At 41.0% G+C, this 25,285-nt stretch overlaps 1 protein-coding gene across 2 annotated transcripts; it reads right to left on the bottom strand.

Moving 5' to 3' along the window:
- Positions 1-8: 8 nt before the first annotated feature.
- Positions 9-22,375, bottom strand: SPNS3 (sphingolipid transporter 3 (putative)). Of its 2 annotated transcripts, none has more exons than XM_033518946.1 (11): positions 21,814-22,369; positions 18,651-18,716; positions 18,069-18,205; positions 17,431-17,582; positions 16,484-16,550; positions 15,524-15,714; positions 13,580-13,732; positions 10,327-10,516; positions 8,089-8,154; positions 3,309-3,407; positions 9-1,165 (listed from the first exon to the last, which is right to left on the bottom strand). In XM_033518946.1, the coding sequence occupies exons 1-11, from the start codon at positions 22,019-22,021 to the stop codon at positions 998-1,000; spliced, it is 1,497 nt and encodes a 498-aa protein (XP_033374837.1). In that variant the 5' UTR covers positions 22,022-22,369; the 3' UTR covers positions 9-997. The 2 variants fall into 2 exon arrangements, 1 of the variants encoding a protein (XP_033374837.1); XR_004499868.1 differs by lacking the exon at positions 9-1,165 and adding an exon at positions 4,742-4,903 and having other exon boundaries at positions 3,320-3,407; positions 21,814-22,375.
- Between the last annotated feature and the right edge of the window lie 2,910 nt (positions 22,376-25,285).

The raw sequence follows: 25,285 nt of genomic DNA on the forward strand, positions 1-25,285 counted from the left end.
TCTTAAAGTGATGTTTTCATTAAGCAGGGTATTTTCCTTTATTTCCTTCTGCCCAACACATTTGATACTGAAAAGCAAATGATACCTGCATACATGAATGCACAAATTTATTTCTGAATTCAATTTAAAAGAATTTTTCACAATAATATAGAAAAATATTAACTATAGGAAAAGACCCACCAGAGTGTATGAGCAGATAAAGTCAGACCTTGGTGCCACAGTGTGAGCTGAGTCCTGGGCAGGTTGGGTTTGTTCATTGCACAGACCCCTGGTTTTAGGGACACAGGGTGTGCTTCCCAAGCCTGCCCCAGCTCTCTTGGCAAGGTCAGGCCTGCTGGGATACATCACATTCCAAATCTGGGCACTTCTAACGAGGCATTTACAAAGCACCTTCCTACAATAGGATTTGACAGCATGTCCATTAATCTCTCCAATTACAGCCATTTGACTCTTGCAGGGGATGTAGGCAATTTACATATTAATAACAAAACTGTTCAGAAACATGAAATTACACAAAGTGAGACCCACACAATTTTGATCAGCTACACAGCATCAGGATCAAGAGCCTCCTCATATTAACCTTTGTTTCTTTTATAAGCCAAAAGCTTTCTAAGAACATTTCCAAGGCTTTATTGGATTACAATGAGGGTAATTATAGCACTGAGATGAATCCAGTTGCTCTCTTGTAATGGAATACAGCCACTTGCAGCTACTTGAATGCCAGCCTGACTTGGCACACTGTTCTTTCATGGTTTTTTGCCTGTTCCAAGGGATGAGGTGACTGCTTCCCAGTCCCAGGCACCCTCACAGGCAGAATGTGTGAGGTTTGTCTAATCTGAGACTTCACTGGGATTTTGCCCTGATCATTTTTATAGAGACTGATGTGGCATTACCATAAGGCAGACATTAGCATGGTTTAATGTTACAGAGACAATACCATGGCTGGTGTCCAAACAGGTCACCACACCTGGGTTTAGAATTTATAAACACGGACACCTCAGAGCCTCTGGGCTTCTTTCCGATCTTCCTCGACGTAGAAAGATGTCAGGAGGAAAAAGGCTCCTCCAAAGACCCCAACAAAAGCACAGATGGCAAAGCTGTACTGCATGCTCCGGAAACTCCACTGCAACGATGGCATGTTCCTGGCCTGGATAGCGTTGGAGATCTGGGGAGGGAACAAGGCTGACATGAATCTGGAATAACACCTCCATCCTCTCCTGCTTTGAACAGCCTCTTTACAGTGTGGGGCTTGAAAAGAGTAAAAGAGGCAGACAGGGATGAGAGTCTGCTCCCAAAGTTTGTCAATCCCAGTACCAAGCACACCTGTAGTCCACTGCTCTCCAGCTTCCAAATGGTTGAGGAATCTCGTTGTTTTACACCTTCAGTGCCTCCATCACGAGGGCAGGAGTGATATTTTACCATTTCCTAGCCCATCTCTAGATTGCCAGCACAGGAGGGGCAGTGACCTTTAGCATTTCTTGATCCCTTTCAGTAATTTTCCACCTTCCTTATTGGCATCCAGTGGATAGAAACGGGATCAAGCAGCAATTCAGGCACAAGCAACACTCATAAGGCAGGGAAAAGATGGAAATTAACCTAAGAGTGGGGTCTGCTTTTGAGTGAAAAGGCACTTGAGGTGTTCTGGAGTGACACTGAGTAAGTGGAAGGAAGAAAATGCCAGGCAGGTGCTTTTTGCACTGGTGGGAGAATGAGGTTGTAAAGGCTATAAATGATGAACTTTATTTTTGTAGACAGAAGGAAAATCTGATTTCCAGAAACTCAGTAAGATTCAACACTTAACCCAAGAACTTGAAATCTTTTTTTAGCATAAACAAAAAGATAAATGATGAAAGCAGTCATTTTTATTCCCACATTTGTTCTTGATGGTTAGAATATACTGTGTGACTTGAAATGCATAAATACAAGACTCTTCAACCTTTGCTGGGTTTTTATGATTATTTATGACAGTTTGGGAAGATAAGAGGAAGATCAACTCTAAATGGGTACCTCGGGACTACAGCAAGCATAACAGCCATGATACAAACCTAATGCATTTAATTTTAAAATGCTTAGTGAAAAAAAATCTCTGGAGTGTAGAGGGAATGAAAACAGGCTCTGAAAAAGAAAATTCACCCAGATTTTAAGCTAAAATTTTGGCTGAAGCAGGTTAGGAAACACTATCAGGATATGAAAGCAGAAGATTTGGTGTTTAACAAACAGCAGTCACGGGAAGTGCTGGTGTGGGTTCACAGAACATTCCAGAGGACAATGTGGGTGCTCAATATACAGGAACCCACTTGGACACACAGCAGTTTTATTGACTCTGTTCTGTGTGATGTTACATGGTTACCTGACATTAATCTCATCTGGATAAGCTTTTTTTTTGTCTTCACTCTTTTTGATGAGCTGCTCTTTAAGGTGATTTCTGCAGGTCCCACAGTGACTGGCAGGATGCAGCACAAGGCCTCAGTTCTGCCCATGCCCCAGAGAGGGCAAAGGACACAAACACAAAGTGGGTAAGAGGCACAAACAGTTTAATCTTTCAGGTAGAAAGCTCAAATCAATAAATTGACCAAAAGGAGAATGAACAAGACATATTTCAGCTTTTTTTTTTTTCATATTTCAGCCCATTTTTGCATCCCATTTCAGCCATTTTCCACAGGGATGTCGTTGGTTATGTTCCCACACACATCCAGTCAGGTAAATGTAAGAGTCAGAGTTTCCTAACCCCAAAGAGCAAAGTGGTTTCTTCATTTGCCAAAAAAAGGAAGTCAGTAGGAGTAATCCCTCAGGGAGAGAGGCTCTCTTCTCTGCCAGACAGATTATACAGTTGAGGACAAGGGGAACCTCCTGTGGGGCTGGGCCAGCAGCAGCTGTGCAGGCATAGCTCACTTGGCATTGCTGGCCCTGTCTAACCCTGACACTGTCAACATGGGGTAAACTTCTTTAAATTAACTCTCATACAAACAAAACTTTAAATCTACAACAAAGACTCAGTCTCCCATGTCAAGTAAAGCAGAAAACTTAAAATGGGTGCTTTGTTGGTTACTGTGTCTTAAAATTAATGAAGGAAGGAGGTGAGACTGACAGATATAGTACACTGGAACTAAAATTAATGAACAGTACAGAGAGAGCAGTATGAGGCTGATTTGTGCAGAAGCACCAAAGTTCAAGAAAATGTAGGAAGGGCAGAGAAATTTGAGTGATTTCTGGTTTTGGACCAGGTAGTACCTATGATTCTGTGAGTGTCTTTCAGTTTCTAGAAGTTTTACCCTAAGAAAAGCTCAGTAAGGAGAGAATTCACTTACAACTCCGATGAGGTATGGGCTGCCTGCATCTCCCAGCAAATGGCTCACCAAAATCTGCAGGGCGATGGCTGTGGACTGTCGCCTCGGTGTCACCACGTACTGAAACAAAGCACAGCCCACAGCAGAGGGAACATCAACACACAGAACTTCAGGAGTGCCCAGCTGCTTCTAGAATATCCCAGAGACATCGACAGAGCAACTTTTATTTATTTCATATTCAAACACTGTTTACAGCTTTGGAGACAGAAAAGTTTTGCTGAGCAAAAACACAGCGTGTTTTGCTGAGGAAAAAAAAAATCAAGAAAGGAAGACACAGGAGAAAGCCTAAACTGAGGGTGCACAGTCTACCCATATTTTTTTTGTCTCAGAACCTGCCTGGATGATGAGCATGCACACTTTGTGAACAGGCTCTGTTCACAAACAGAAACAAAAAAACTACAGTAGAAAAGTCTGAGCTTGGGAAGCAGACCTGGCTATGACAGACTGTACTAGACTGGAGACTGTCAGCTCTTGGCTCTCCGAGGTTTTTGTGTCATCTGTCCTACACTCAAATTTCTTTTACAGATAATGACAGGCTGTGTTTGAGAAATGCAAATCAAATATTGTTATGCACTTAATATATCATGGGCATTGCAAGCATGGGAAAAGCTAAATGTACTTTGGTTCTCCCAGTGCCTTGCACCACTTCCTTATTACCTTTATTTAATAACCCATATCTGCAATTACAAGAGACAAGAGCTTTTCAGCAAAACTGTAACAAGAAAAATACAGAAGGACAGGATGTTTCCTATAGTTTCAGGGCTCATACAAACCCTGCCTGTGCTATTACTCAGGTTCTTCTGCACAACAGAAACTGTGCTCAAGAGCTCAAGGTACTGTGGTATTCACTAGGAAAAGAAGAAACAAAAGGCACCTTCCCATAGGGACTCTGAAGTAGCCATGGGGTCCTGCCTGGCCACAGTGAGACCAGGACCCCACACCATGGCAGGAGTGGAGATGACATCCTGAGCACTCCTCCTCTGAGGAGATCCAGCCCAGATGCCTGGACAGAGAAGCAGATGCCCCAAACAGGTAGAGTTTGCAGATCCCTCGTGCTGCTTCTGGAGGTTTCTCTCTTCAGAGACCCCCCTGCAGACTCTGCCACAGAGCTGTCAGCTAGAAAAGCAGATGGAACACACAGGCTGGAGAACACTCCTGTACCTTCCAGGGCACTTCCAAACACAGGGACATGTTGGTAGCCTTCCCAAACCCCTCCAGTTCCAGCATCTCCTACACTATTAGCTGCCAAAACCCTAAAAGACAGAGTTCCACAACCTCACAGATGGCAAACATGTTTCATAAGGAATACTCCAAGTACAGCTCCTGGTAAACCAGCAATGCAGCTACAGCACTTCTCCACCTGCACATTAGGATTGTAGTTGTACAGCAGATACCTTTGTGTTTACACTGAATAGGAGGCAGAAAGGTGGCTACATGCAATGCCTCTTGATGCACCAGCCACAAAGGGAGGGAGTCCTTATCATTCAGTCAGCATCTTCCTTTGTCTTCAGCTCCACAGGTCACAGGAGAAATTAATTCCTAGCTACATTGTCTGGCTAGTAGTGCCATGTGGGAAGAAAGAAAAGTCATTTTCATGGCAAAATAAGAACATGCATTAGCAAATCCAGCTACATTATCAGAAATCCTACCAGATCACATAGGAAATGAGGCAGAAAGCTAAATTACTGCTGTTATCTATGGCACCCTTCAGTCAATATAACAGCAGTAATACACTGAACTCATGGGGCTTCAACTGGATGAAACACAACTCCCAAGTAAGATTGCCACTGAATGAGCAGACATCTACAAATTCAGCTCAGTTCCATCATTTTTCTAATAAAACAATTAGTAGCATTTAGAATTCAAGAGATCCAACCCAAAGCACATTTGTGGTAATAACCTTTATGTCTGTTCCCAGGGGAACACAGCACCACAGAGCTCTGCTATGCCAAATCTTTCACCTCCCCACTTGATGTCAATTGATACAATATTGCTGGTAACCACAATATCATAAAAGAAATGGAAATTAGGAATGTTGGTCACCTGGGAGACAAGAATTTCCTTCTCTTCTAGATTTACATGGATCTAGGATATGGCAATGATGCTCCCCACAGATTTCCTGTGGACTGCAGTGTGATGCAGCGTTCCCTGAGAAAGTTGAGCCTGGAGTGATGGAACTGAACAAAAGCCCTGTTCCTCACAGGCTTTGCAGTTTGGACTGAGGAAGGAATTGAAAGAAAGAGCTGATAGTAACCATCTGCCTCATTCTCCTCACCATGTATCACCATTACCTAACTCAGTGATGTCACCTTCCTCTTTAACAGAGGACAGAATTAAAATGCAGATGTAAGAGTTCAAAGAGAAGTAAATTGAAAAACTGAAAAAAAAATTGGTGCCTCAATTCATGTAAAAAGAATGGCAATGGTTTTATATTTGCTTCTGGTGCAAAGAACCTCAATTATTTAAAAATAAATGGAGATAAGTAAAAATGTTAGTCTGGACCAGTGATAGTTTTTCTGCACCTGTCCACTGCAGCAAGGCTTCAGCTCTTTTCTTATAGGATAGTTGTTTCTGACCATTCATCAAGAATGAGAATGAGAATCAAATAAGAATCAAAACCCTCTTGGCTGCTGGCTGAGATTTTAAGCAAGCAGCCAATTGACTAATGCTGACTGCATTATTTACTATTTTATTAAAATTCCAGAGTGCAGAAAACTGACATGTAGAGAGCAGCACCGTGAAAGAGAACATAATGCACAGTCAGTGTCAGCAGGACTTTGCTGAAGACCCATGAAATGTCAGTAGCTCCATTCCTTCATCCCAATTAGAATGTAAAGAAAGGTTCTTCAGCTATGAAATACAAAGATAAACAGACTCATATCAAGGCAAGGTCAGGTAGTGGAAGGAGAATTCAGTAGTGCTTCACAGCTGGTCCCTTTGGTCACCAGAGAGTGCTCAGCATTTGGCAATAAACTTTCTCATCCTTTTACACAGATACTGTAATAGGGATACTTTTATCTCTGCTCAGCTTGTCCACTACTTGGGTTTAGATAGCCAGTAGGGATACAAGCAAATTGTATATCTGAGCAACTCAGACCACAGTGCCAGTGACCTCAGGGGTAAACTTTCAGTTCCTGTGATAGCAAGGGACGGTGACCTGTGTCCCACTGGAGCCACAGGCTGCAAGGTTTTATTCCTGTCCTTCCTGTGAACTGCTATTGTGCAGTGCTACATGTTGTGCTACATGTGAATGCACTCACTGTGGTTCTTAAATGAAAGATTTATTATGAGTGTGGAGTTTGCAGTAGAAATCTTCAAATAGATTTCAGCTCCCTTAGAATGAAACACTATTACATAAAATGGGAAACACTCATGTGCCTCTTGCTTGGGAAGAAACAAAGATCTCTGTTCTGTCCCTTAACTTTGTGCCTTCTCTCACTTCTCCTGATGGCTTTACACAATTTCCCCACTTTCAGTGCCATCTGCAGCACTATTGTACCTGTACCACACTTGCCTGAACAGTCCTTGTCTCACAGGGAGCTTCCTGCTTGAAATATTTGGGTTACCATCACATCCACAGTTTTTCAGCACAGGGATCCCAAAGCAGAGAGTTTGGGTCCCTTGGGTGACCCAGTACTCTACTCCTCATAAAAAAGGGTAGTGTCAATTTAAATATTTTGTCTTATGCCCACAGGTAGCAACAAAAGAATTGTCAATCATATAAATAACTTTGGTATTTAAAACAGCTTTCTGCAGTCTGACTATTAGATATGAGCATTTCTTTGCTTATTGCACTGATAAACCATATTCAACTTGTTCATATAATGGATTATATAAAAGAAAGATTATTTAAACTACTTGATAAGACTATAATGATCTGTGTAGTTCAGCAATCATAGTATCTGCCCCAGGGTTTACACAGACATCTATTAGTGACTGTGGAGCTACAACCCAAATGAAAGGTTGCCAAATTTTTATTTAGAGTAAAAACTCAAGTAAAATTACTAACTCTAAAAACCTTTGAAATGATAAAAAGAGGCTGCTCATCACAGTCTAGACAAACTGTGCTACAAGATGTGTGCTTTTCACATCACTCCTTTATAAAGAAATTACTGATGACAGAATCCAAATGAAATCATGCATTGCTATTCCTTGGCTTCTGGTGTCCTGGAATTCCCAAGAGCCCCTTAAACATCACTGCTGGCCTGATGCTCTGGCAGTGTAGCAGCACTTATGAATTGGACTTGCAAGAGCTGGAATTCATCTGCACTGAGTTCTGAACTAAGGGAACTTGCTAATAGTTCATGGACTATCAATTTTGCCTCATTTGGATCATCCTTCCAAACCTCTGGAAAACAACTAGAAAACCTGATTATAGACACAAAATGACCTTGTTTCTGGTGCAGACCATTTTCTAGCAGGTATCTGACACACAGAGCTGTAGAGAAGCCCAAAATACCTGGTACAGGCAGCACTAGAGAGTACCACGTGCATGAGTTCCATCCAAATCAGGATATCTTCCTGGGATTATAATAACTCAGACTACTGCACCACTGCACCTTATTGCCACTGGCATCCTTGCCTAGCAGTACATTGTTTCCAAGTAGGATAAGCTTGAGAGAGAATCCACCAATAAGGAGATTCTCTGGAGGAGCTGGTTCACCAGAAAGCCACCAGGCTTAGGAACAACATTACATTGACAAAACACTTGAAATAAGGAAATAGTTTCATGAGCACTTACCAGCAGTATGTCTGTCACAACAGCCCAATTTACAGACAAAAACAGTTCTCCAAATGCAATAAAAATCTGCAAAACAGAAAAAAGCAATGACTATACTATACTATACTATTACTATTACTATACTAAACTAATGGGCTTGTTTAGAGAGAGAACTTCTAAAATGGAATGGAGTCCAGGGAACAGCCAGTCTCAAAACCTTGCTGTCCTGTAGGAAATCCCTAATCCATCACAGATGGAGACCCAGCCATGAGGAAAAGGGGTATGGCACTGAACAGTTCTTACAGCTGTGGTCTCAGAAAATATTAACCCTTTCAGCCAGCTCTGGACAACAGATTGAAGTGGCCTGCCTAGACTGAGACTTGAGGAAAGCATTAAATTACACCATTGAGGTGGAACAGTGCTAGAAAGCAGAATCTCTTCAGAAACACAGGCCACAAAGTCACATGGCACATTATTCTTATCAACTAATTAAACTGATGGCATATTGTTACAACAAGTGCCAGCATTGTGTTTGGTAAGGTCTTGGTCAAGATATTGTCCCTGGTTGATGAAAACACGGTCTAGGAAAGGCACAGTGACAAACTCATGTTTTTGGGAGGGTGGCTTACATTCTCCACCTAGATCTAGATCTAGTATACCTAGACTATCTATAAATATCCTGTAGGTAACAGATATAGATAATAAACCTAGGATATCCATACATCCTGTGTTTCTTGTTTGTTTTGTTCTGTTCATTTGTTTTCCTCTCCAAACCAGTTTGGGGAAAAAAGCTCCTTGAAGCACTGAGATAGTATAGACCATTATCCAGACATCTTTTCCTTCACAATGCTTTAGATTAGATGTAAGGAAGAAATTCTTCCCTGTGAGGGTGCTGAGGCCCTGGCACAGGACACCCAGAGAAGCTGGGGCTGCCCCATCCCTGGAAGTGTTCAAGGCCAGGTTGAACAGGGCTTAGAGCAACCTGGTCTGGTAGAAGGTGGCACTTTTAGTAGAAGGAGTGGAACTGGATGAGCTTTAACATCCCTTCCAACCCAAAATTCTGGTTCTGTGATTCTGTGATTCTCATAAAAGGTATATTTTGGTAGTTCCAAACAAATATATTGATTCACTTGTCTGATGCAGAGTGGCAAATTAAACTGTTATTCTCTGCCTTTAATGACGAAAAATCCCCTGAGGAACACACTAAGAGTGGAGCTTTCTGGGACTCTGAGAAGCAGAAAAAAGACAATGGCTAATTCTTCTGGGCACTCAGATCCCCACTCTTGGATCCAAAAATAATCTTCAATTTCACATTTTGCTTTGTGTACACACACTCAGGCAAATCCACTTGTGTTTTCTCTTGGTGTAAAGGTGTTTTTCCACAGGAATACACATTCCTGAGGAGTCAGAAGGAAAACCTCTTTGAACAAGCATTATTCTTAGAAGCAAAAGACCTGGAAAAGTGCCCTTTTGCAGAGAACTGTTGATTACAGTAATTTACTTTACTTGGATCCTCTTATTTATGTTAATCATGGTGATTTTGGCTGTGGAGTCACAGGAAAAATGCACAGGAGTCTTTACCTAGCTGTTACCAGATTATAGCTGAAATAGGGTTTACATTCAGTTCCCTTTTACAGGGATTTTTTTGTCATTCCTAGTAAGTTTCTGTTTTCCCCTTTACGGAGAATGGAATTAAGATTTTTACTTCAGTTTGCATTGCCAAAAGCTTGACTTTGAAGATCAGCTAGTGATCTAAGGCTTTGAAGGTGAGGGCTAAATTATTCTTAGCAAGAACAGTGTATATTGTACAGTCCAAACCACACCAACCTTTAAGAATTCAGAGAGCAAAAATAAATAAGAATACTAAATTAGCTACAACGCATTAAAAATTAACATAAGATTGAGACTTGCTTTAACTAGATTTTTGCATAAGGGACATGTTTCAATGCAGCTAAATGCAGAGTTACTATTCTCCTGTTCAGTGTGGGCACTCTGCAGGACCTGAGGCACCGTTTTTGTGCTCTGACTGCCCTTTCTGCTGTACCAAGGACTGCCCAGTGTGGCTCTCACAGGTTAGACCTCAGCTATGGGAGCATCAGAGCCCAGAGCTTACCTGGATACCTTGTCACAAGTCACTGAAACCTCTTAATGGTTTAGAAGACCACAGAGAATTCTGAAAAAGCCACCCCTCACCTCCTCCTCCTCCTCCTTCCCATTCTCCCTAGGATGCCAAAAGACATTTTGCTAATTGTCACTTACAAAAGTGGAAAGGATGTTTGTCTGGGCCACCATCAGAGCTATGTAGAGGCACAGGGCAGAAATGAACATGCTTGTGGCACAGATCAGAGGATCAGCTTTGTTGTTTCTCTTCCTTAATCGTCTCGCAGCTTCTGCCCCAGCAATAATACCCAAAATTCCTGTCCCAATGGTGATGCCTCCAAATATTAGGCTGGTGACAAAGCAAAGGATTCAGCTGAGCATAGTAAGACTGTACTGTGGAAAAATAAATGGTGTTAGCTTGTACCTGTAGTTTCAGAAGGATCTTTAATGGGGAAGTTGAGTTTTATTGCATTTGATGTAACCCTCCCATTCCTTCTGAATGGATGCAATCCCAAGCCCCAGCTGAAGCTATGGCTTTGTGATGGTGGCTGTATCCCGTGGAGAAGATATTTTCCCATTTACAGAGCAGGTGTTATGCACCCAGGCTCAAGGAGGGCTCTGCTCAGTGTGATCTGGACATGGTGTGATTTAGAGGAGACACAGTCATCGTGGTTACCCTGTGAATCAATCTACCCAGTCATCCCTGAAACACAGATGGAGTAACCCTGTATCACAATCTGCTGCCTTGGAAGAGATCCTAGCACATGGAATGAAACACATCTAAATTACAACCCTCTGGTTAGCACAGCAGAGATGAATCACTTCTCTGACTATGGGAAACACCTACCACTTCCCAGAAGAGTTCACAGAATACTGAATAGGTAACTACTGCCAGGTCCATGTAGAATTTTCTGAATACAGAGTTTCCAATACCATTCAGCTTCGTGTGTCTCCAAATGCAAATGTGTTCTTCAGGAACCACAAGTTCATGTTTTAAAAGAACATGTCTGAATAGTTTAGAATATTCAGCTTCCAAAGGGACTTCCATGTGTGCTTTCTCTGTCCCAATGAGATCCCCCCAATGACAAAGCAAGTCTCTCACACAAGATCAGTGGTGCCACTGCATCATAATTCTCTGAAGACAAACAGGGACAGGACCAATGTATTCTGAGCACAAGCACTTCTGAATACTTTACATGGTAAGTTCTGTACATTTTCCTGAGCTTTTTCTAGCTGCAAAGTAACCAGCTGGGTTATGATCTGTTCCTTTAAACTACAGCACATTCACTTCTTAACTTCTTTCTGGCTGATTAGGAAGAAGTCAATAATTCTACAAGAAAAAAAAAAGGTCTTACTATGCTAGATAACAAACTTTAAGCAAATTTGTACTCTCCCTGCAAGTTCTTCAGGATTCTGATCCATCACTGACTAAAGCTTGATAGTGACATTATAGATTGTCACTAGGCAGAACAATCTCAGAGATTTCTTCAAGAGAGGCAAGTTCCAAGGTGACATTAGCTGATTGAAGCATTCATGGATTTGTGTTTAGAATATTCATGTACTGTAAACTGTAGTTGAAATAAACCTGCAGCTGCAATAAAAGAGAATGGCCAAAACTAAATCCAAGCACAGTTCAGTTGATACTAGGAAGGTACAGAAGCCTAGTAGTGGGGAAAGGCTCCTATGAGATCTTTTAGGGCCTGAGAATGCTCACTTATCTCTCAGATCTGTTCAAAAGTGTTTGCACAAAGACCTGAACAAAAACTCCACATTTCATATTTATCTGCCTTGAAAGGATTGAGACTTGAGTCAGTTGTGGTGCCATTTAAGTCTGTGTTTCCAAGGAATCTAAGTGATACAGTCCTGATCCTTAAACAAAATCTGAAACTGCTGAACAGCCAGAGGGGAAAACATCTTTAAAGTATCCCTGGGTAGGTTTGGCAATGTGCAGCTCAGTTCCTCCAGCACCATCAGGTCTGACATAATAGTTTATATTCTGTTTCTTTACATCCCCTTGGAATAACAGTCCAAAACCAGCCTTCTGCTGCTTCTGGCATGAGCTTATGCCAAGGTTATATTTAAAGCATCCTATAAGAAGCAGTACATGAGGTTAAACTATCAGATGCTCTGTTTCACTTCCCTGAAGACCATGTCTGCTCTAACAACACTGTTGTGGAATAATAATTCAGAAGTGGATTAGAAAACAAACTAGAGGCCAACACCTTCAGCTTAACAAAAACGTACTTAAACTGCTTCTATGAACAGATACAGCCAAACATCTTAAACTCTTCAATTTCCCTCACCTGCCTACCCTGAGCCAGACTCCTGAGTGAGACACAGGAAACTTCCCACTAATGTTCATTGATAAGTAATGTGCCACTGGTGGCATCCATGGAAGGACAATTCATTTCCCATTGAAGGATTTTGGGATGACTCTTCAATCAATTTGATTTTGCTGCAACTCAGAAATCACTTCTGAGTTGACCCAGTTATCCCATTGCAGAAAAACAGAAAAATCCCATTAGCAGAGGACACATTCAAGGTGTGATTACTGCTCTTCCCTTTAATTGTCTTTACCTGGAAAGGCCACACCGTAAGCACAGAGTTCTTTGAAATCCATTGCAAAAGCAGAGACTGAAACAAGACTTGGGATACTTCCCAGACAAAGGGATACTTGTATGGAGACCACTGACAGGGAGTCAGTCCCAGTGCTCACTGTTACTGAGGGAAGCCATGGAGACTCAAGGGGAATATTGAATATGTATTTGTATTCTGGACAACACACTGTGAAGAAAAAACTCTTCCTTGGTGGGGAAAAGGGACCTACAAAAAGGTGTGTTATGATTACTTCAAAGTGTTCTACTAGTGTAAATTCCTCTTCTTCTATAATATTTGATACTATTCATGAATCTTCTTTGGCCTGGACATGCTCTGTAGCTGGCAGCTATTTACAAGATCCTGGTTTGATGTGATGATATGATACTACATCAAAATCATCAACCTTTCTTCAAGCTGGGAGCCACAATGAACTCATCAACATGGCAGGGATTATAAAACCAGAATAAGAAGATAATAGACAAATTACTAAAACACAGGATTTGAATATACTTAAATGGGATTTAAGTAGCTTGTCAACTAAAACTCCTTGCTAAAGCTGCTCCTTTTTCCCCATAAGTGCTGCTATTACTACTTCTTCTCACTTTACTTAAATAGGGCTGACAGCATCTTTCCAGTTAACTGAGTGATTATAAACAAACTAACAAAGGGGAGTGTCAGATACCTGGGAGCAATTTAACATTCACACCCCACTGCCTTCACAAGAAGTGCTCGGTCACATCCTCCCTTCCCCCTTTGGAGCTGTGATTGAGCCCTGGGCAGTGTTTGCAGGTATCCTCCCACAGGCACAGCTCACCTGTTAGATGAATTGCACGATTCTTGGAGGCATGGTGGGACAATGCCCTGGACAACCTGAGCTCTGTACAGAAACAGTGGCATCCACATTCCCAGGGCTCCAGTGACAAAGGCCATGGCAGTCAGACCCAGTGAGGAACAGACAAAACTACAGCTGAAAGACAAAAGAAAACAACTGAGAGATATTAGAAAGAATGGTGTTTGAGGAAAAAGGGAAAACTTACCTGCAACACCCAGAATTTCAAGCAATAACAAAACAGTTCATTCAGACATCTTGTAATCAAAATCCGCTCCCTTGAATATCTGAACTCTGATCAGGCTTTATTATGAAAGGCAACAATAAAATACTAATTAGAGCAAAGGGTATGACCTACTGATTTCATGTTAAATCCTGGTCTCTTGCAGACTTCATGCCAACTTCTGCCAAAACAATTGCTGTGATTTTTTTGATAGCAGAAGAATAACAATAGAGAGCGAGCAAGAATTTAATGGCTTAGTAGCTAAAGGAAAGGGTTCTATGTGCAAGTCTAAATGTCTCAGGGTTTTCTATAACCAATATAAATGAGAATAACGTCTGGGTCTTTTGAACTGTTAAGTTTCAGTGGCTAAAGAACTCCTTAACTCTGAGTAAGTAAAAATAGACTCAATCTCCACAGCAAGTTTCAGACAAAAGGAGAAGCATTTTTGAAAACTATCCAAACCTTGTGTCCTTCCTGCCCTATTCTAGGAGAAAATCAAATTTTTTGCTAGACTCTTTGTCATTAATAGTTCAGGAGAATAACCCCTCTGAGGTCAAGAGGGATGTATGAAACCTTAAGACTGCTGCAAATGATCAGGCGACCACCAAATTAGAGGAATTGTTAAGAAATGAACCTAATTCTCCATTTTCTAAAGATAAAGTGCTCTTGGACTTGATTAAAAGTGGAACCACATAGTTTATTGTCAGTATGTCTTTACACTTTGCAAATCAATTGCCCAAGGAAAAGAAAATGGGAATCAGTTGCTAAAGGAAAAGAAAATGAAAAAATATTTTTACATTGGAACATCTCTGTAGGAAAGCAACTTTGGAGATAGTCTCGTTGAAATGTCAGAAAGGCTCATTTTTGATTCAGGAAGTTTTTTATTATTCACTTCAGGATACAGTGCCTACAAATTGTGATCCTACAAAACCCATCTCTTGTGTACCTGCTGTTGAGGATGTAAAGAGGCAGCAGATTTAGCGGGCAGTCAGAAAATGCTGGATGGTCTGGAATAACGCTCCAAAGACAAACAAGGTGCCAGGAAAGCAAGTGTTTAAAGGAAAAGGATGCTCTGGAGCAGCTGCACAGCGGCACCTGCTGTTCCCAAAGCCGCTGCAGCGAGGAACCCGCTCCAGTCCGCATTTCACTCCGTCCTGCGGGGCAGCTGCAGCTCTCATTTTTGTGTGCTTAAGAAGATGTTATCTGCCAGCCACAGCTCAGCCCATCAAAACACATGGACAATTACTTTATAAACCATATTGGGGTCCCACAAACTCTGACCTCGTGCACAGCAGGCTCCCAAATACCACAGAGTGCCTGAGACTTGTTAATCCAACCTTCCTCAGGCACTAAGAATTATAAACAAATTTACACCAGAAAATTATGCAGTTTTAGTAATTTAGCTTCCATAGGGAAGGGAAAATTTAGTAGAAAGTAGAGCTATGGATTTTAATAGGAGCAAACTGCCATCATAACTTTGCCCTCCTCCTTCTCAAAATGGGAGAATAGAAGAATCAATGAAATTTTTTATCTCTTTTGTAGCATTTCTGTAAAAAAGTAGAAGAAAGATTTTTATTCATGGTGTTTCCATTCTCTTGCATACAGCATGTAGCTCAAAGGAGCTAGGCAGGATTCAATGGACATATTTCTTCTAATGGAATAGTGACTCCTCAACAGAGAGAACCTTTGTAGCTCAAACCACTTACTTCTTGACAAGTGATCCCACATCCTGACACCAAGTGGTCTTGGCAGTTCTGTGTACATCTGGCTTCTCATCTGCTCTGCATATCGTGCCAGAGATGCTCATTGCTCTGTGTGCTGCTGCCTTTCTCTGGATCTTGTGAGGGACCAGTAAAATCAGGAGAAGCAGTGCCAGTCCTCCCATGCAAGGAGTTACCTGTAGACACAAGGTTGGTTAGATCAAAGATACCTGTTTTCTTATACTGAAGCAATTCCAATTGCATTAGAACCACTATCAGAAAATTGCAGATATATTCAGAAATAGATGTATGCTGGTTTTGGCCATATTTGTAAAGAAAAAGAGTGACTTTGGTGACTTTGAAGGACATACAGATACATGATCACTCTTCCCTCTGATTTTAAAGAAAAACTTGTGAAGAAAGAAAACTGTGCTGTAGTATTCTAGCCACAAACACAAGAATCACTGATGCAGTCACCAGTGTTACCTGAATAATATCAGTGTTACTCCAGTAAACATTCTGCCCCACTCACCTGCATTTGCTAGCTGATTTTGTATGCAAGGCATGAGGCTCTAACGAAGTATTTCCAAAGCACTGGGTGTCTCAGTAAGAGACACATGATGACCAGAACAGAACAGAAAACTGGTGCTACCAGTATAATGACCATTTAACCTTCAAATTCTTCTGTTTGGGGAGGTCTTGGTGCAGTGACAACCATTCCAAATGTGCCCTCAGGTAAGAGGAACATCAGCACCTGCCCTGGCTGCTGTACAATTTCACCTACACCTATCAGAGCTAGGCAGAAATGTGCTACTTGTCCTACAGGAAAACTTCTCCTAAACATCACATTCCTGACCTGTCAGAGGGTAGGAAGTCCTTCCACTGCTCACCTTTAACACAATGAACATAAAGAATCCAAACCTCAGTGATGATTTTGATGTTAGGGTGAATGACAGTGAGACTCACCCTGAATGCCCAGTGCCAGTCACCTGTGCTTTCTGCCATGCCAGCTGCCAGCATATAACCACAACCACTGTAAACAACAGAAAGGAATGATCAGTAAGCACCAGTGAATTTGGGGTGGCTGAAATGACATGTCTGGCCAGCTAAGGAGAACACATAGAAGTGTTCTGTCTCAGTTTTTTTCTCTTATTTCTTAGAGAAATAACCCTCATGGTCTGTGCTAGTTTGCTTGCCAACCAGTATTAAAAGGAGAGTTTAACTTCCTCAGAGCAGACTTGAGATGATGACAGTAATGTCCCAGATTCCCCTTGGAATACGTATTCTGTAGAATGACACTGCAAACTCAGATCAAAGAGCCCATAAAACATTTTATTACCTACTCCCTTCTGTGCTAGCCACAGGAATTATGCCCTGCAGGAATTTCTTTAGTTTTAATCTGCCTTCTGGGCCCAGTCTAGGCTGCCTGCTCTGATACAGAGTATGCCTCTAAACCATTTGAAAATCTCTTCTCCACCTTTTCTTCAGACACAATGTCAATTTAACTAAGAGAGGAGAGGGGAGTGCAGCTCTTCCTTGGGAGATATTTAATGGAGGCTTCTTGAAAAATCTGTCAAATAAACTAATATCTAAAAGCTTTTGTCTTCCGAAACACAGAAATAAATTACATACTCTTATGCACATGTTTTTTTTAGCATTCAATATTTTATTCAAAGCCAGAGTTTCCAGAGTCTAGATTCTCCTTAAAAATGTTAGGGGGGAAAAGTAAATTTTTTTTAAGGTAAGTAGAGAAATACACCTAATCAGCTCTATTCAAACTTGCTGAGGAAGTGACAAATCCCTTTGCAAGAGCCAATGTAGAAATGCATCAAAATAAATCTGATTAGGGCTCAGGGTATATTGAATTGCAGGTGTGGTCAGAAATTTCAAAAGGCCACTGTAAGAAAACCAACCTTCCCACTGGAATGAAGATGTAGAAGATAGATAACACTGTGGTCCTTTTTCCTTCCTCAAACAGGTCTGCAATGATGGTGGGTGCTATAGTGGAGTAACTGGCAGAGCCAATGCCAACCAGTCCTCGTGAAAGAACAAATATCTTGTAATGCTGCAGGGAAAAGAGTCAAAAGAAATCCATGCAAGAAAAAAAGCTTGCTGTTAAAGAGGGGAATTTTAGTGGATGAAATCTACCAGATGAAATCAGAATTGAACTGCCTTTTGCCTGTGTCTGTATTTCCTCCACTCACACCTGCTCCCCTCACATCTCACTGCTCAGCTTTTTCTGCACAGCAGTGACTTCTCAGAGTGACACCCAGAGGGAATTTCAATACAGGGTGGATAGAGCACATGTAAACCAACAAACCAAAAATAAAATCCCATCAATTGAACAATAATGTGTGGGTTCTCTATTGCCTAGGCTGGACTCCAGTGTCCTATAAGGCATTCCTGCATGGAGTATATTTAGTCCAGGATTAAGGCTTGGGAAATGAGTGGGTACTGATGCTTTCCCAAATGTGAGTAGAGAAGGACTCTATAAAGTCCTGCAAGTTGTATGCAGATTATTTTCATAGCACCCTCTAAAAAAGCAACATACCGACTCAGTGATGAATGAGCTCCCTAAGGTCACACCAGACCAGAAGAAAATACCAGCTCCAAGGATGATTTTCCTGTTGTAGCGATCTCCAAGGTACCCAAAGATGGGGGCAGCCAGCATGTAACACAAAGTGAAGACTGAAAATCCAACAATGAATAAAGACAATGTTAGTCCAATTATTTTTGTCATTTGTACTGCTCACCCCTCAGATAAACTCAGGTTATTTTTAGGGCAGGGATTAAAGGCAGGCTGAGTTTGTAGGAGTAGGAGGGGAATTGATATTTGGAAAAAGACAAATGCATACTCAAAATATCTATACAACAATAAAATGTGTGTGAATTACTCAACTTCTGTATTTCTTGAAAAATCATTTGTCTTCTGTGATTCACATACCGTGGGATTTTTGAAGGACCCGACTGGAGTCTGACTTTCAGTTTTGCATTGTAGTCAGCCTGCCCACAAGTGGAAGTGAGCAATACCACAGACAAAGAGGAACTAGAAGAGGTAAGTAACTGGACTGTGTTTTAGGAGCACAGAGGGGAAAGGCAAAGCCAACTGTCTGAACTGAGGAGATTTTCTTACCTGTTTGCAGCAGACCTGTCTTCCCATCGCTAAGCCCAAAGTATTTCTGTATATCCAACAGGATCCCTGCAACAGAGGCAGACATTCAACAGCAGCAAAGTATCCTGCTCAGCCCTGCTAACTGCCAACTCAAAAACAGGGCATGCAAGAACTGCAGTACATTTAGTTTTTAGTTTAGGTGTAAGCCATTACTCTACCACAAGATGTACAGAAAATTAAAAATTCTTATCACTATAGATAAAATTAATGATCTTCCACCATAAGGGTCTTATGAGAGTCAGTTTACAGATCTGTTCTGCTTCTTTTGCACCATTAGCACCTAAGTACACGAACAAATTACAGTTCAAAGTTTAATGGACACAATGTGGAACAAACCGGTGGATGTTAAGACAAAAATGTCATTTTTTTCTCTATACCATGCCAGAGCTGCAGATCTTCCTCTCATCTATCTTGTATTTACAATTTACACTGCTGAAAACCAATTAAAAATAGAAGATACTGCTTTGAAAAAATATACCTGTACTCCAGTGTTGAAAGATATCAATTAAAAAAGACATTTACTTCTCATGCCACTTCAGTCTTGCCAAAATAGATAAAGTCATAGCATTGTTAACAGGGTGAAACCACCACCATGTAAGAGAACAAATTCTGTGTAATTTCCCTGCTGTGCTCACAGGAGCTCATCTGGAGCAGAAGGGAGTGGGTGAGGTCAGCAAGGGGCAGCTCTTCTCCCACAGTTTTACATGTTATGCTATGAACTACACTGCTCCAGCCACTTAAAAGCAATGTGGGATCAGCTAATTTAAAGGTAAATCCATGTTCTCCCACAGTCCCCATGGGTGCAGCATCACTCCACTCACTATTTACTGATGTGACTTCAAGTCACTGTAGATAAAGGTCCAGCCTAACAGCAGCTCCAGAGGTTTACAGTTGTTTTTCAATGATTCTTGAACATATTTTATATTTTGGGGTTTTCTAATGGTTTCAAAAGTTTAAACGAATTATTTAATTATTCAAACATTTTGCATCATTAAAACAGGACAATCAATTGTATCCTTCCTTTCTGGCAGCCAGTGATCAATGCTCAGAAATACTGTATTATAGGAATTCAGGTTTGGTCTCACAGAGTATTTAGAACAAATCACAGCTAACAAGACTTGAACAGAACCACAACTTCATCTCAAACTAACATTCACATTGAGCACCATTAAAATGTCATCCCCTCCACCTAACTAAAATAACTGACCCTGCTATTTCCTGGCAAATTACAAAGCATTAATTTGAACAGCTTGGTGGACAGAAAAGAGGGGAAAGGTCTGCATGGACACTAGTTTCAACAAACTGAAATCAGCAGACAATTAAGGGGAAGAACTTGTTTTCTGTGATGCAAACACTGTCAAAGCCTGTGAACAAAACCATCCGGAAACCACAACTTTGTAACTGCTGCCAGTTTACTTCTAAGGAGATACTCACACCTCCCCTTCCTCCCTTTCCTGTTAGCTGGTATCTGACAACATGGTCATACACTTGGACAGCCAAACTCAAATGCACTGTTGCAAGAATTTTGCAGTGGCACTGAATTCTAGCAGGTGAACAGTGTATTGCTGTGGTATAAACAGCAGCTTAAAGACTTCCCCCATGGCCCAGGGGTCATAGAACTAAGTAAAAAGTGCTCTAGTCATACAGTATAATTAAAGGAGATGTTTCAAAGGCCTGGACACTATTCCTGCCTCTGCTCTTGAATTCTTGTGTCTGAAGGTACCTCACTCATAGGAGCATGTTGGGAAAATTTTAAACTCTTAGCAGGTTCAGGAGTCCCTGAATAGTTCAAAGCCTGGAATGAGCCAAATGGCTTCTTGATCTTAACCCTCCCAAGAGGATCCCTTCTAGCATCCAAGCTCTTCCTTGAAGATATTTTCATCCTCTTCTGTCCCCTGCCCTTCTCCAAGAAAAGTTGCTTGACAACAGAAGGCATACACAGAATTTTTTCACTGACAGCCTTGCAGAGTCATTCAGCATGCACTCCTACTGCACTCCTACTTGCTTCCTTCCCTCTTGTGTTGTTAAAAGGTACTCAAAAAACCAAGCACAAACTCCTAAACCCACTACAGTCTCCATTTTTAAAGATACTGACTGAATGCCCTAAATTTCTGAATGGTCTAAGTAGCAAAATAATCCCTTTGTGTACTGTAACTATCTGTATTAATTCCAAATTTAATAATACATATTTTCATTTTTTTTCAAGGTTTTAAAACATTTCTGTTTCTCAGGCCTCATATTTTACTCAGAAGTAAAATACAGCAAGCTCACATGTGCTTCCCCTATTTTCTAAATCAGATCCCTGGAAGCATGGTAGATCCTTAGGAGTAATACTAAATAGAAGAATTTACACAGACCACAATTTATATGTGAGAAAAACCCCATAGTTTCCCTCCAGTTTACTCTAAGTTACTCTTGGTTGTTTTCAGCTAGGGAAAAAAATCATTAAAAATCATATTTTGGAGGAAGGACATTATTTATTAGATAACAAGTCATAACTTGGGTAGGGGAAGGCTTAAGGAAGTGAATCTCTGTTCTTTTTCCACAATCATGTTCCATTCTTCATTGCAGAAATCACACTACTGCTGGCAGCTCACAAGGAAGTTCAGCCTCCCCAGAGCAAATTAACATGGATAACTAAGTTATCACAAAGATGACATAGTTTTTGAACTTGTAATGGAGGTTATAGCATCAGTATCCTTCAGATAAAGGAATACCACATAGAATCTACTAGATACTAGCAAAGAAAACCTTGTAAACTGCTGTGTACAGTAAAGAGAAGCTCCCAAGTCAAATCTCTGTAGAATCCAGCCACAAAAATGGACCAGTTGCCCTGTATGGTAAAGTCTGTTTATGAGACACATAGATTTTAAAGTATTATTTTGTTTTTAGAAGCATTCTAGTAACTATTAATGTCTAATAAATCACTCCTAGGTCTTTCCAGATTTGTAATTGGAAGTTTCATTAAGAGTATGATCAACAGGCTAAAGCAGATAAATGAGAAAAAGCAAAAAGACCTAAAGCATATCCTTACTTTAGAAACATTTGTAGAGTTTAGAAACATTTGTAGAACTGTTAAGAACTTAAATTTCTTTTTCTTTAGAAGAGTAAAATGGGTTCTCACCTGGCACAATGAACCAATCAATGAAATTTATTAAATTCCCAAAGCACAGCACGGCAACTACCAGGCAATCCCTCTTTGCTGGATTGTTCTTTGACACAGACACTGATGGACATTGTGTTCCATCTGCTGCAGCAGTTCCATAGTTCTGTCCCTCAAGTAGTGCCTGGAGGAGCAAGTCTGTGTCCTCATCTTCACAGGGGGGTTGCATGTTTGCAGTGCAGACACTCAGCAGGGATGATAGAGCATTTCCTCACACACAATTAATGTGCTGGGCCTATGAGGAACTTCAATCACTACGGTCATTTCCGGCACCAAGCACAGCCACTAAGAACTGAAATTAAATGTTCCTTGCAGTCAGAAGAACTTACCAAAAAAAAAACCCCCCTGCAGTGCTGTGTTTTGCAAAAGTGCTGAAGACCATGGCCTTGAAGACAAGGGAAAGTAAATGTAAACAAAAGCAAAGTAATCCATTGTGCACCCAAGAACTAAAACAACTCTGCAGTGATCTCACAGCAACTACAAATGCAAAAATAACAATATTCTTTGTTGTCAGTGAGTTGCCAGAGCTAAAAAGTTTTTCTACAGAAGAAAGTGAAAGAAAGAGAGAAAGAAAGAAAGAATGATAGAGAGAAAGAAAGAAAAAGCAAGCACCAACAGCCTTTAAAACAGGGCTGTGGCTTCCCCTTTCTGCCTCAAAAAACAGGTCCAAAGGGGGAGGAGGAGAGGGCACAGGAAGGCACTCTTGTTCTTTTGGTGTATACAGACACCTTTATCTGCCTTCTTTCTCTGTCCACTCACATTTTAAAAAGTATTCAGTCACATCTCTTTTGAGCTAGTTTGTGGATTACCAGTTTCAGAAGATAATTTATTTTTTGCATCCTGTTAAGAAAAGTTAAAGTGAAAATTACCAGCAAACAAAGAGTTTAAGAGTGAGGCAGTTAATTTGAATAAAGAGTGCTTATGGCTTATGACTCATGTATGAAGACACAGGTCTGTGGTTGGGCTTTTTTTAAGAACTGGGTATTTCACACTTTAGACTGAAAAACAAAATAGCACCTACCATTCTTGGCCCTCTTGCAAATGCAGACTCCTTTTCTTCCACGTGTTCAACACTAGTATTTAATTCTATCTTCTCTTTATCTCCCTTTTTCTCAGCTGTAGACCACAGAATGCTCTCTGAGCAATCCGTACTATCCCAGTGCTTAACTAAACCAGCGAAGTCAAGAGTTCCTTGAAAGTTCTTGGAAGCAATAAAGAATCAACACAATTCTGTAGAAATTAAGATTTTTATCTCCAACCCCAGCCGTGGACAAAGGAAATCCCGAAATCCCGATTTACATTCCCAATTCAAACTCCCCGGACGAGTCGGAGCCTCGCTGAGCCGCTGGGTGGTGCCCCAAGCCCGCTCCCTCCCGGCCTCCGCATCCTTTCCCGGGAATATTTTCCATCTTTGCTTCCCAGCCACAGCCCAGACCTTGTAAGGAAGGCAGCTCCACAGGGTTTAACTCTCACTTTGGGTAGTTTAAATGTGTCCTGATCCAAGCGTCCTCGGAGTATCCAGGGCACATCCCATACTGCTCTCAATTGCCATCCACTGCTCGACCTGGTGTTTTGAGATGGCCAAAAGCAGGTTTTTAACTATGACTGCTGTGGCAAGAACACGACTCTGCTTTCATAGAGCAGAATTCCCAAATTCCAAATTTTCCAAAGACAGAGTCAGATTAAACAAAATGTTCCCCAAAAACACAAAACCATGAATTCTAAATACTTCTTTTAATCCCCTTTTTGCCCTTCATTAAAGTTTCCAGATACCACTTCATGCTTTTTGTTGCTGTACTACCTGGCATTGCCTCTGTCTAAACATCCCCCTTCTCCCTCTCCCCAAGGTCAAAAGCCACCTCCTTCCACCACTCTGGCTTTCACTGCTGGGTACAAATGGTTTTTACAAAGGGCCCCTGTGACTTTGCCTTCTTCTGTCACCTCCATCATTCCTTGATAGCCTTTCTGCCTTAACTGCATGCTTGTCCTGTTCTCCAAGCACAACTTTCATGTTTGTCCAGACCACACTGCACCAAAAACTTCCACCAAAATTTTGTGACAACTCACTTTTGCATTGTGGGCATATAGAATGCCACTATACAATACAAGTCAACTTTTGCTAAGCAAGATCACAGCTCACTTCTTTATAGCAAATTAAATTTATTCCTTATTTGTTCTGTCAGTCAGGTAGTTCCTTTCCTGGAGAAAAGTGTAGTGTTTGCCTCCACAGCTTACCCTGTCAGTGCCAGGTGCCCATGTGATATAAAAAGCAGCTTTTTATCCCTGTCACACTCCTTCTTCAGAAGCTCTGTTCTCTTGGTGGTTCATTTCAGCACGAGATCTCATAGCTGTGCCATGCAGTTAAACCCTCTCATGAGAGCAGCAAGTCAGAACCTCTTTATTCTTATGTTTGGCACTAGCCCAGACACTGAGCAACGTGTTTCCTTACACCATTTGGAATCTGGCTGTGGTACCAAAAATTGTTTTGATGGCTGGACCTGACAGAGGCAGCTGAGACTCCCCAGCTGAACAGAGATGTTTGGTGAGAGTTAAACTGGCTGGCTGATCCTCAGCAGGCCAAAAAATGTGCTATTCCTAAATCCTGATAGGACTGCTTGCACACCACCAGTGTGAGAGCTTCCAGCTTTCCCTGAAGGATTTCCAAGTGTTTACTACAAAATGCCTCTGAATGTATTTATTTATCCAAATATCCTCTAATGGTGGATACTGCCACATCCGTGAACAGCTTTGGAGGTTTGCCAGAGCTTTTCCAGAAAGCTATATCAGAAGGGGCATTAATTGTGAACCAAGATGTCAGAAAGATATAAATTGAATATATTTTATTGTTATCCTGATTAACTCCAAAGCATTTCCATACAGGTAAAAAAAAAAGATTATTAAGCTGCTGAATAGCAAACAGCAACAAAAGCTGTGAAAACCTAAATATGAAAATAATACTCATTGTTGACTTGATCTAACAAAACTGATTTTAGGAAAAAGAAATAAGCTGCTTTTGGTATCCCTCTCATGCATTACCCAGAGAGAGAACATAAAGTAACCAAAAGAAAATATACACTTTTGTGTATTTGCAAGTATGTATTTAATTTCTGCAATATAGTTTGAACCAACAAGTATGTATTTAATGTGGAGCATATGAATGGTTTGAATTTTGAGGTATATGTATTTTAAACTTGTTGTGAGGGAAGGAAATTCATAGATCATGAGATTCTGCAAATACTTGACATTTGAATTGGTGCAAAACTTAATAATTTTTGTGTTTGAAAAGATCAAAAAAGTGAAATTTAACATCATTCTGGTAGACAGACAGCTCAATAAATGCATGTCCAGACCCACTTGAAATATTCCACTCCAAAGAGATTCAAAGACAATTACAGTGACTGCAAAAGAGCTGCAGAGTGACAGCGATTCAGGT

This window comes from Parus major, chromosome 19 (assembly GCF_001522545.3).
Source record: "Parus major isolate Abel chromosome 19, Parus_major1.1, whole genome shotgun sequence".
Lineage (NCBI taxonomy): Eukaryota > Metazoa > Chordata > Aves > Passeriformes > Paridae > Parus > Parus major.

What these genes read in the sequence shown, in the direction of transcription:
- SPNS3 (XM_033518946.1), bottom strand. Translation starts at nt 22,021, where the DNA reads ATGCAACCCCCCTGTGAAGATGAGGACACAGACTTGCTCCTCCAGGCA. An exon ending in GCTCATTCATCACTGAGTCG is followed by an intron (nt 17,583 to 18,068) that starts GTATGTTGCTTT and finishes TTTTCCCTGCAG; the next exon opens with CATTACAAGATATTTGTTCT. An exon ending in GTGGGATCACTTGTCAAGAA is followed by an intron (nt 13,733 to 15,523) that starts GTAAGTGGTTTG and finishes TTTGTCTTTCAG; the next exon opens with CTGTAGTTTTGTCTGTTCCT.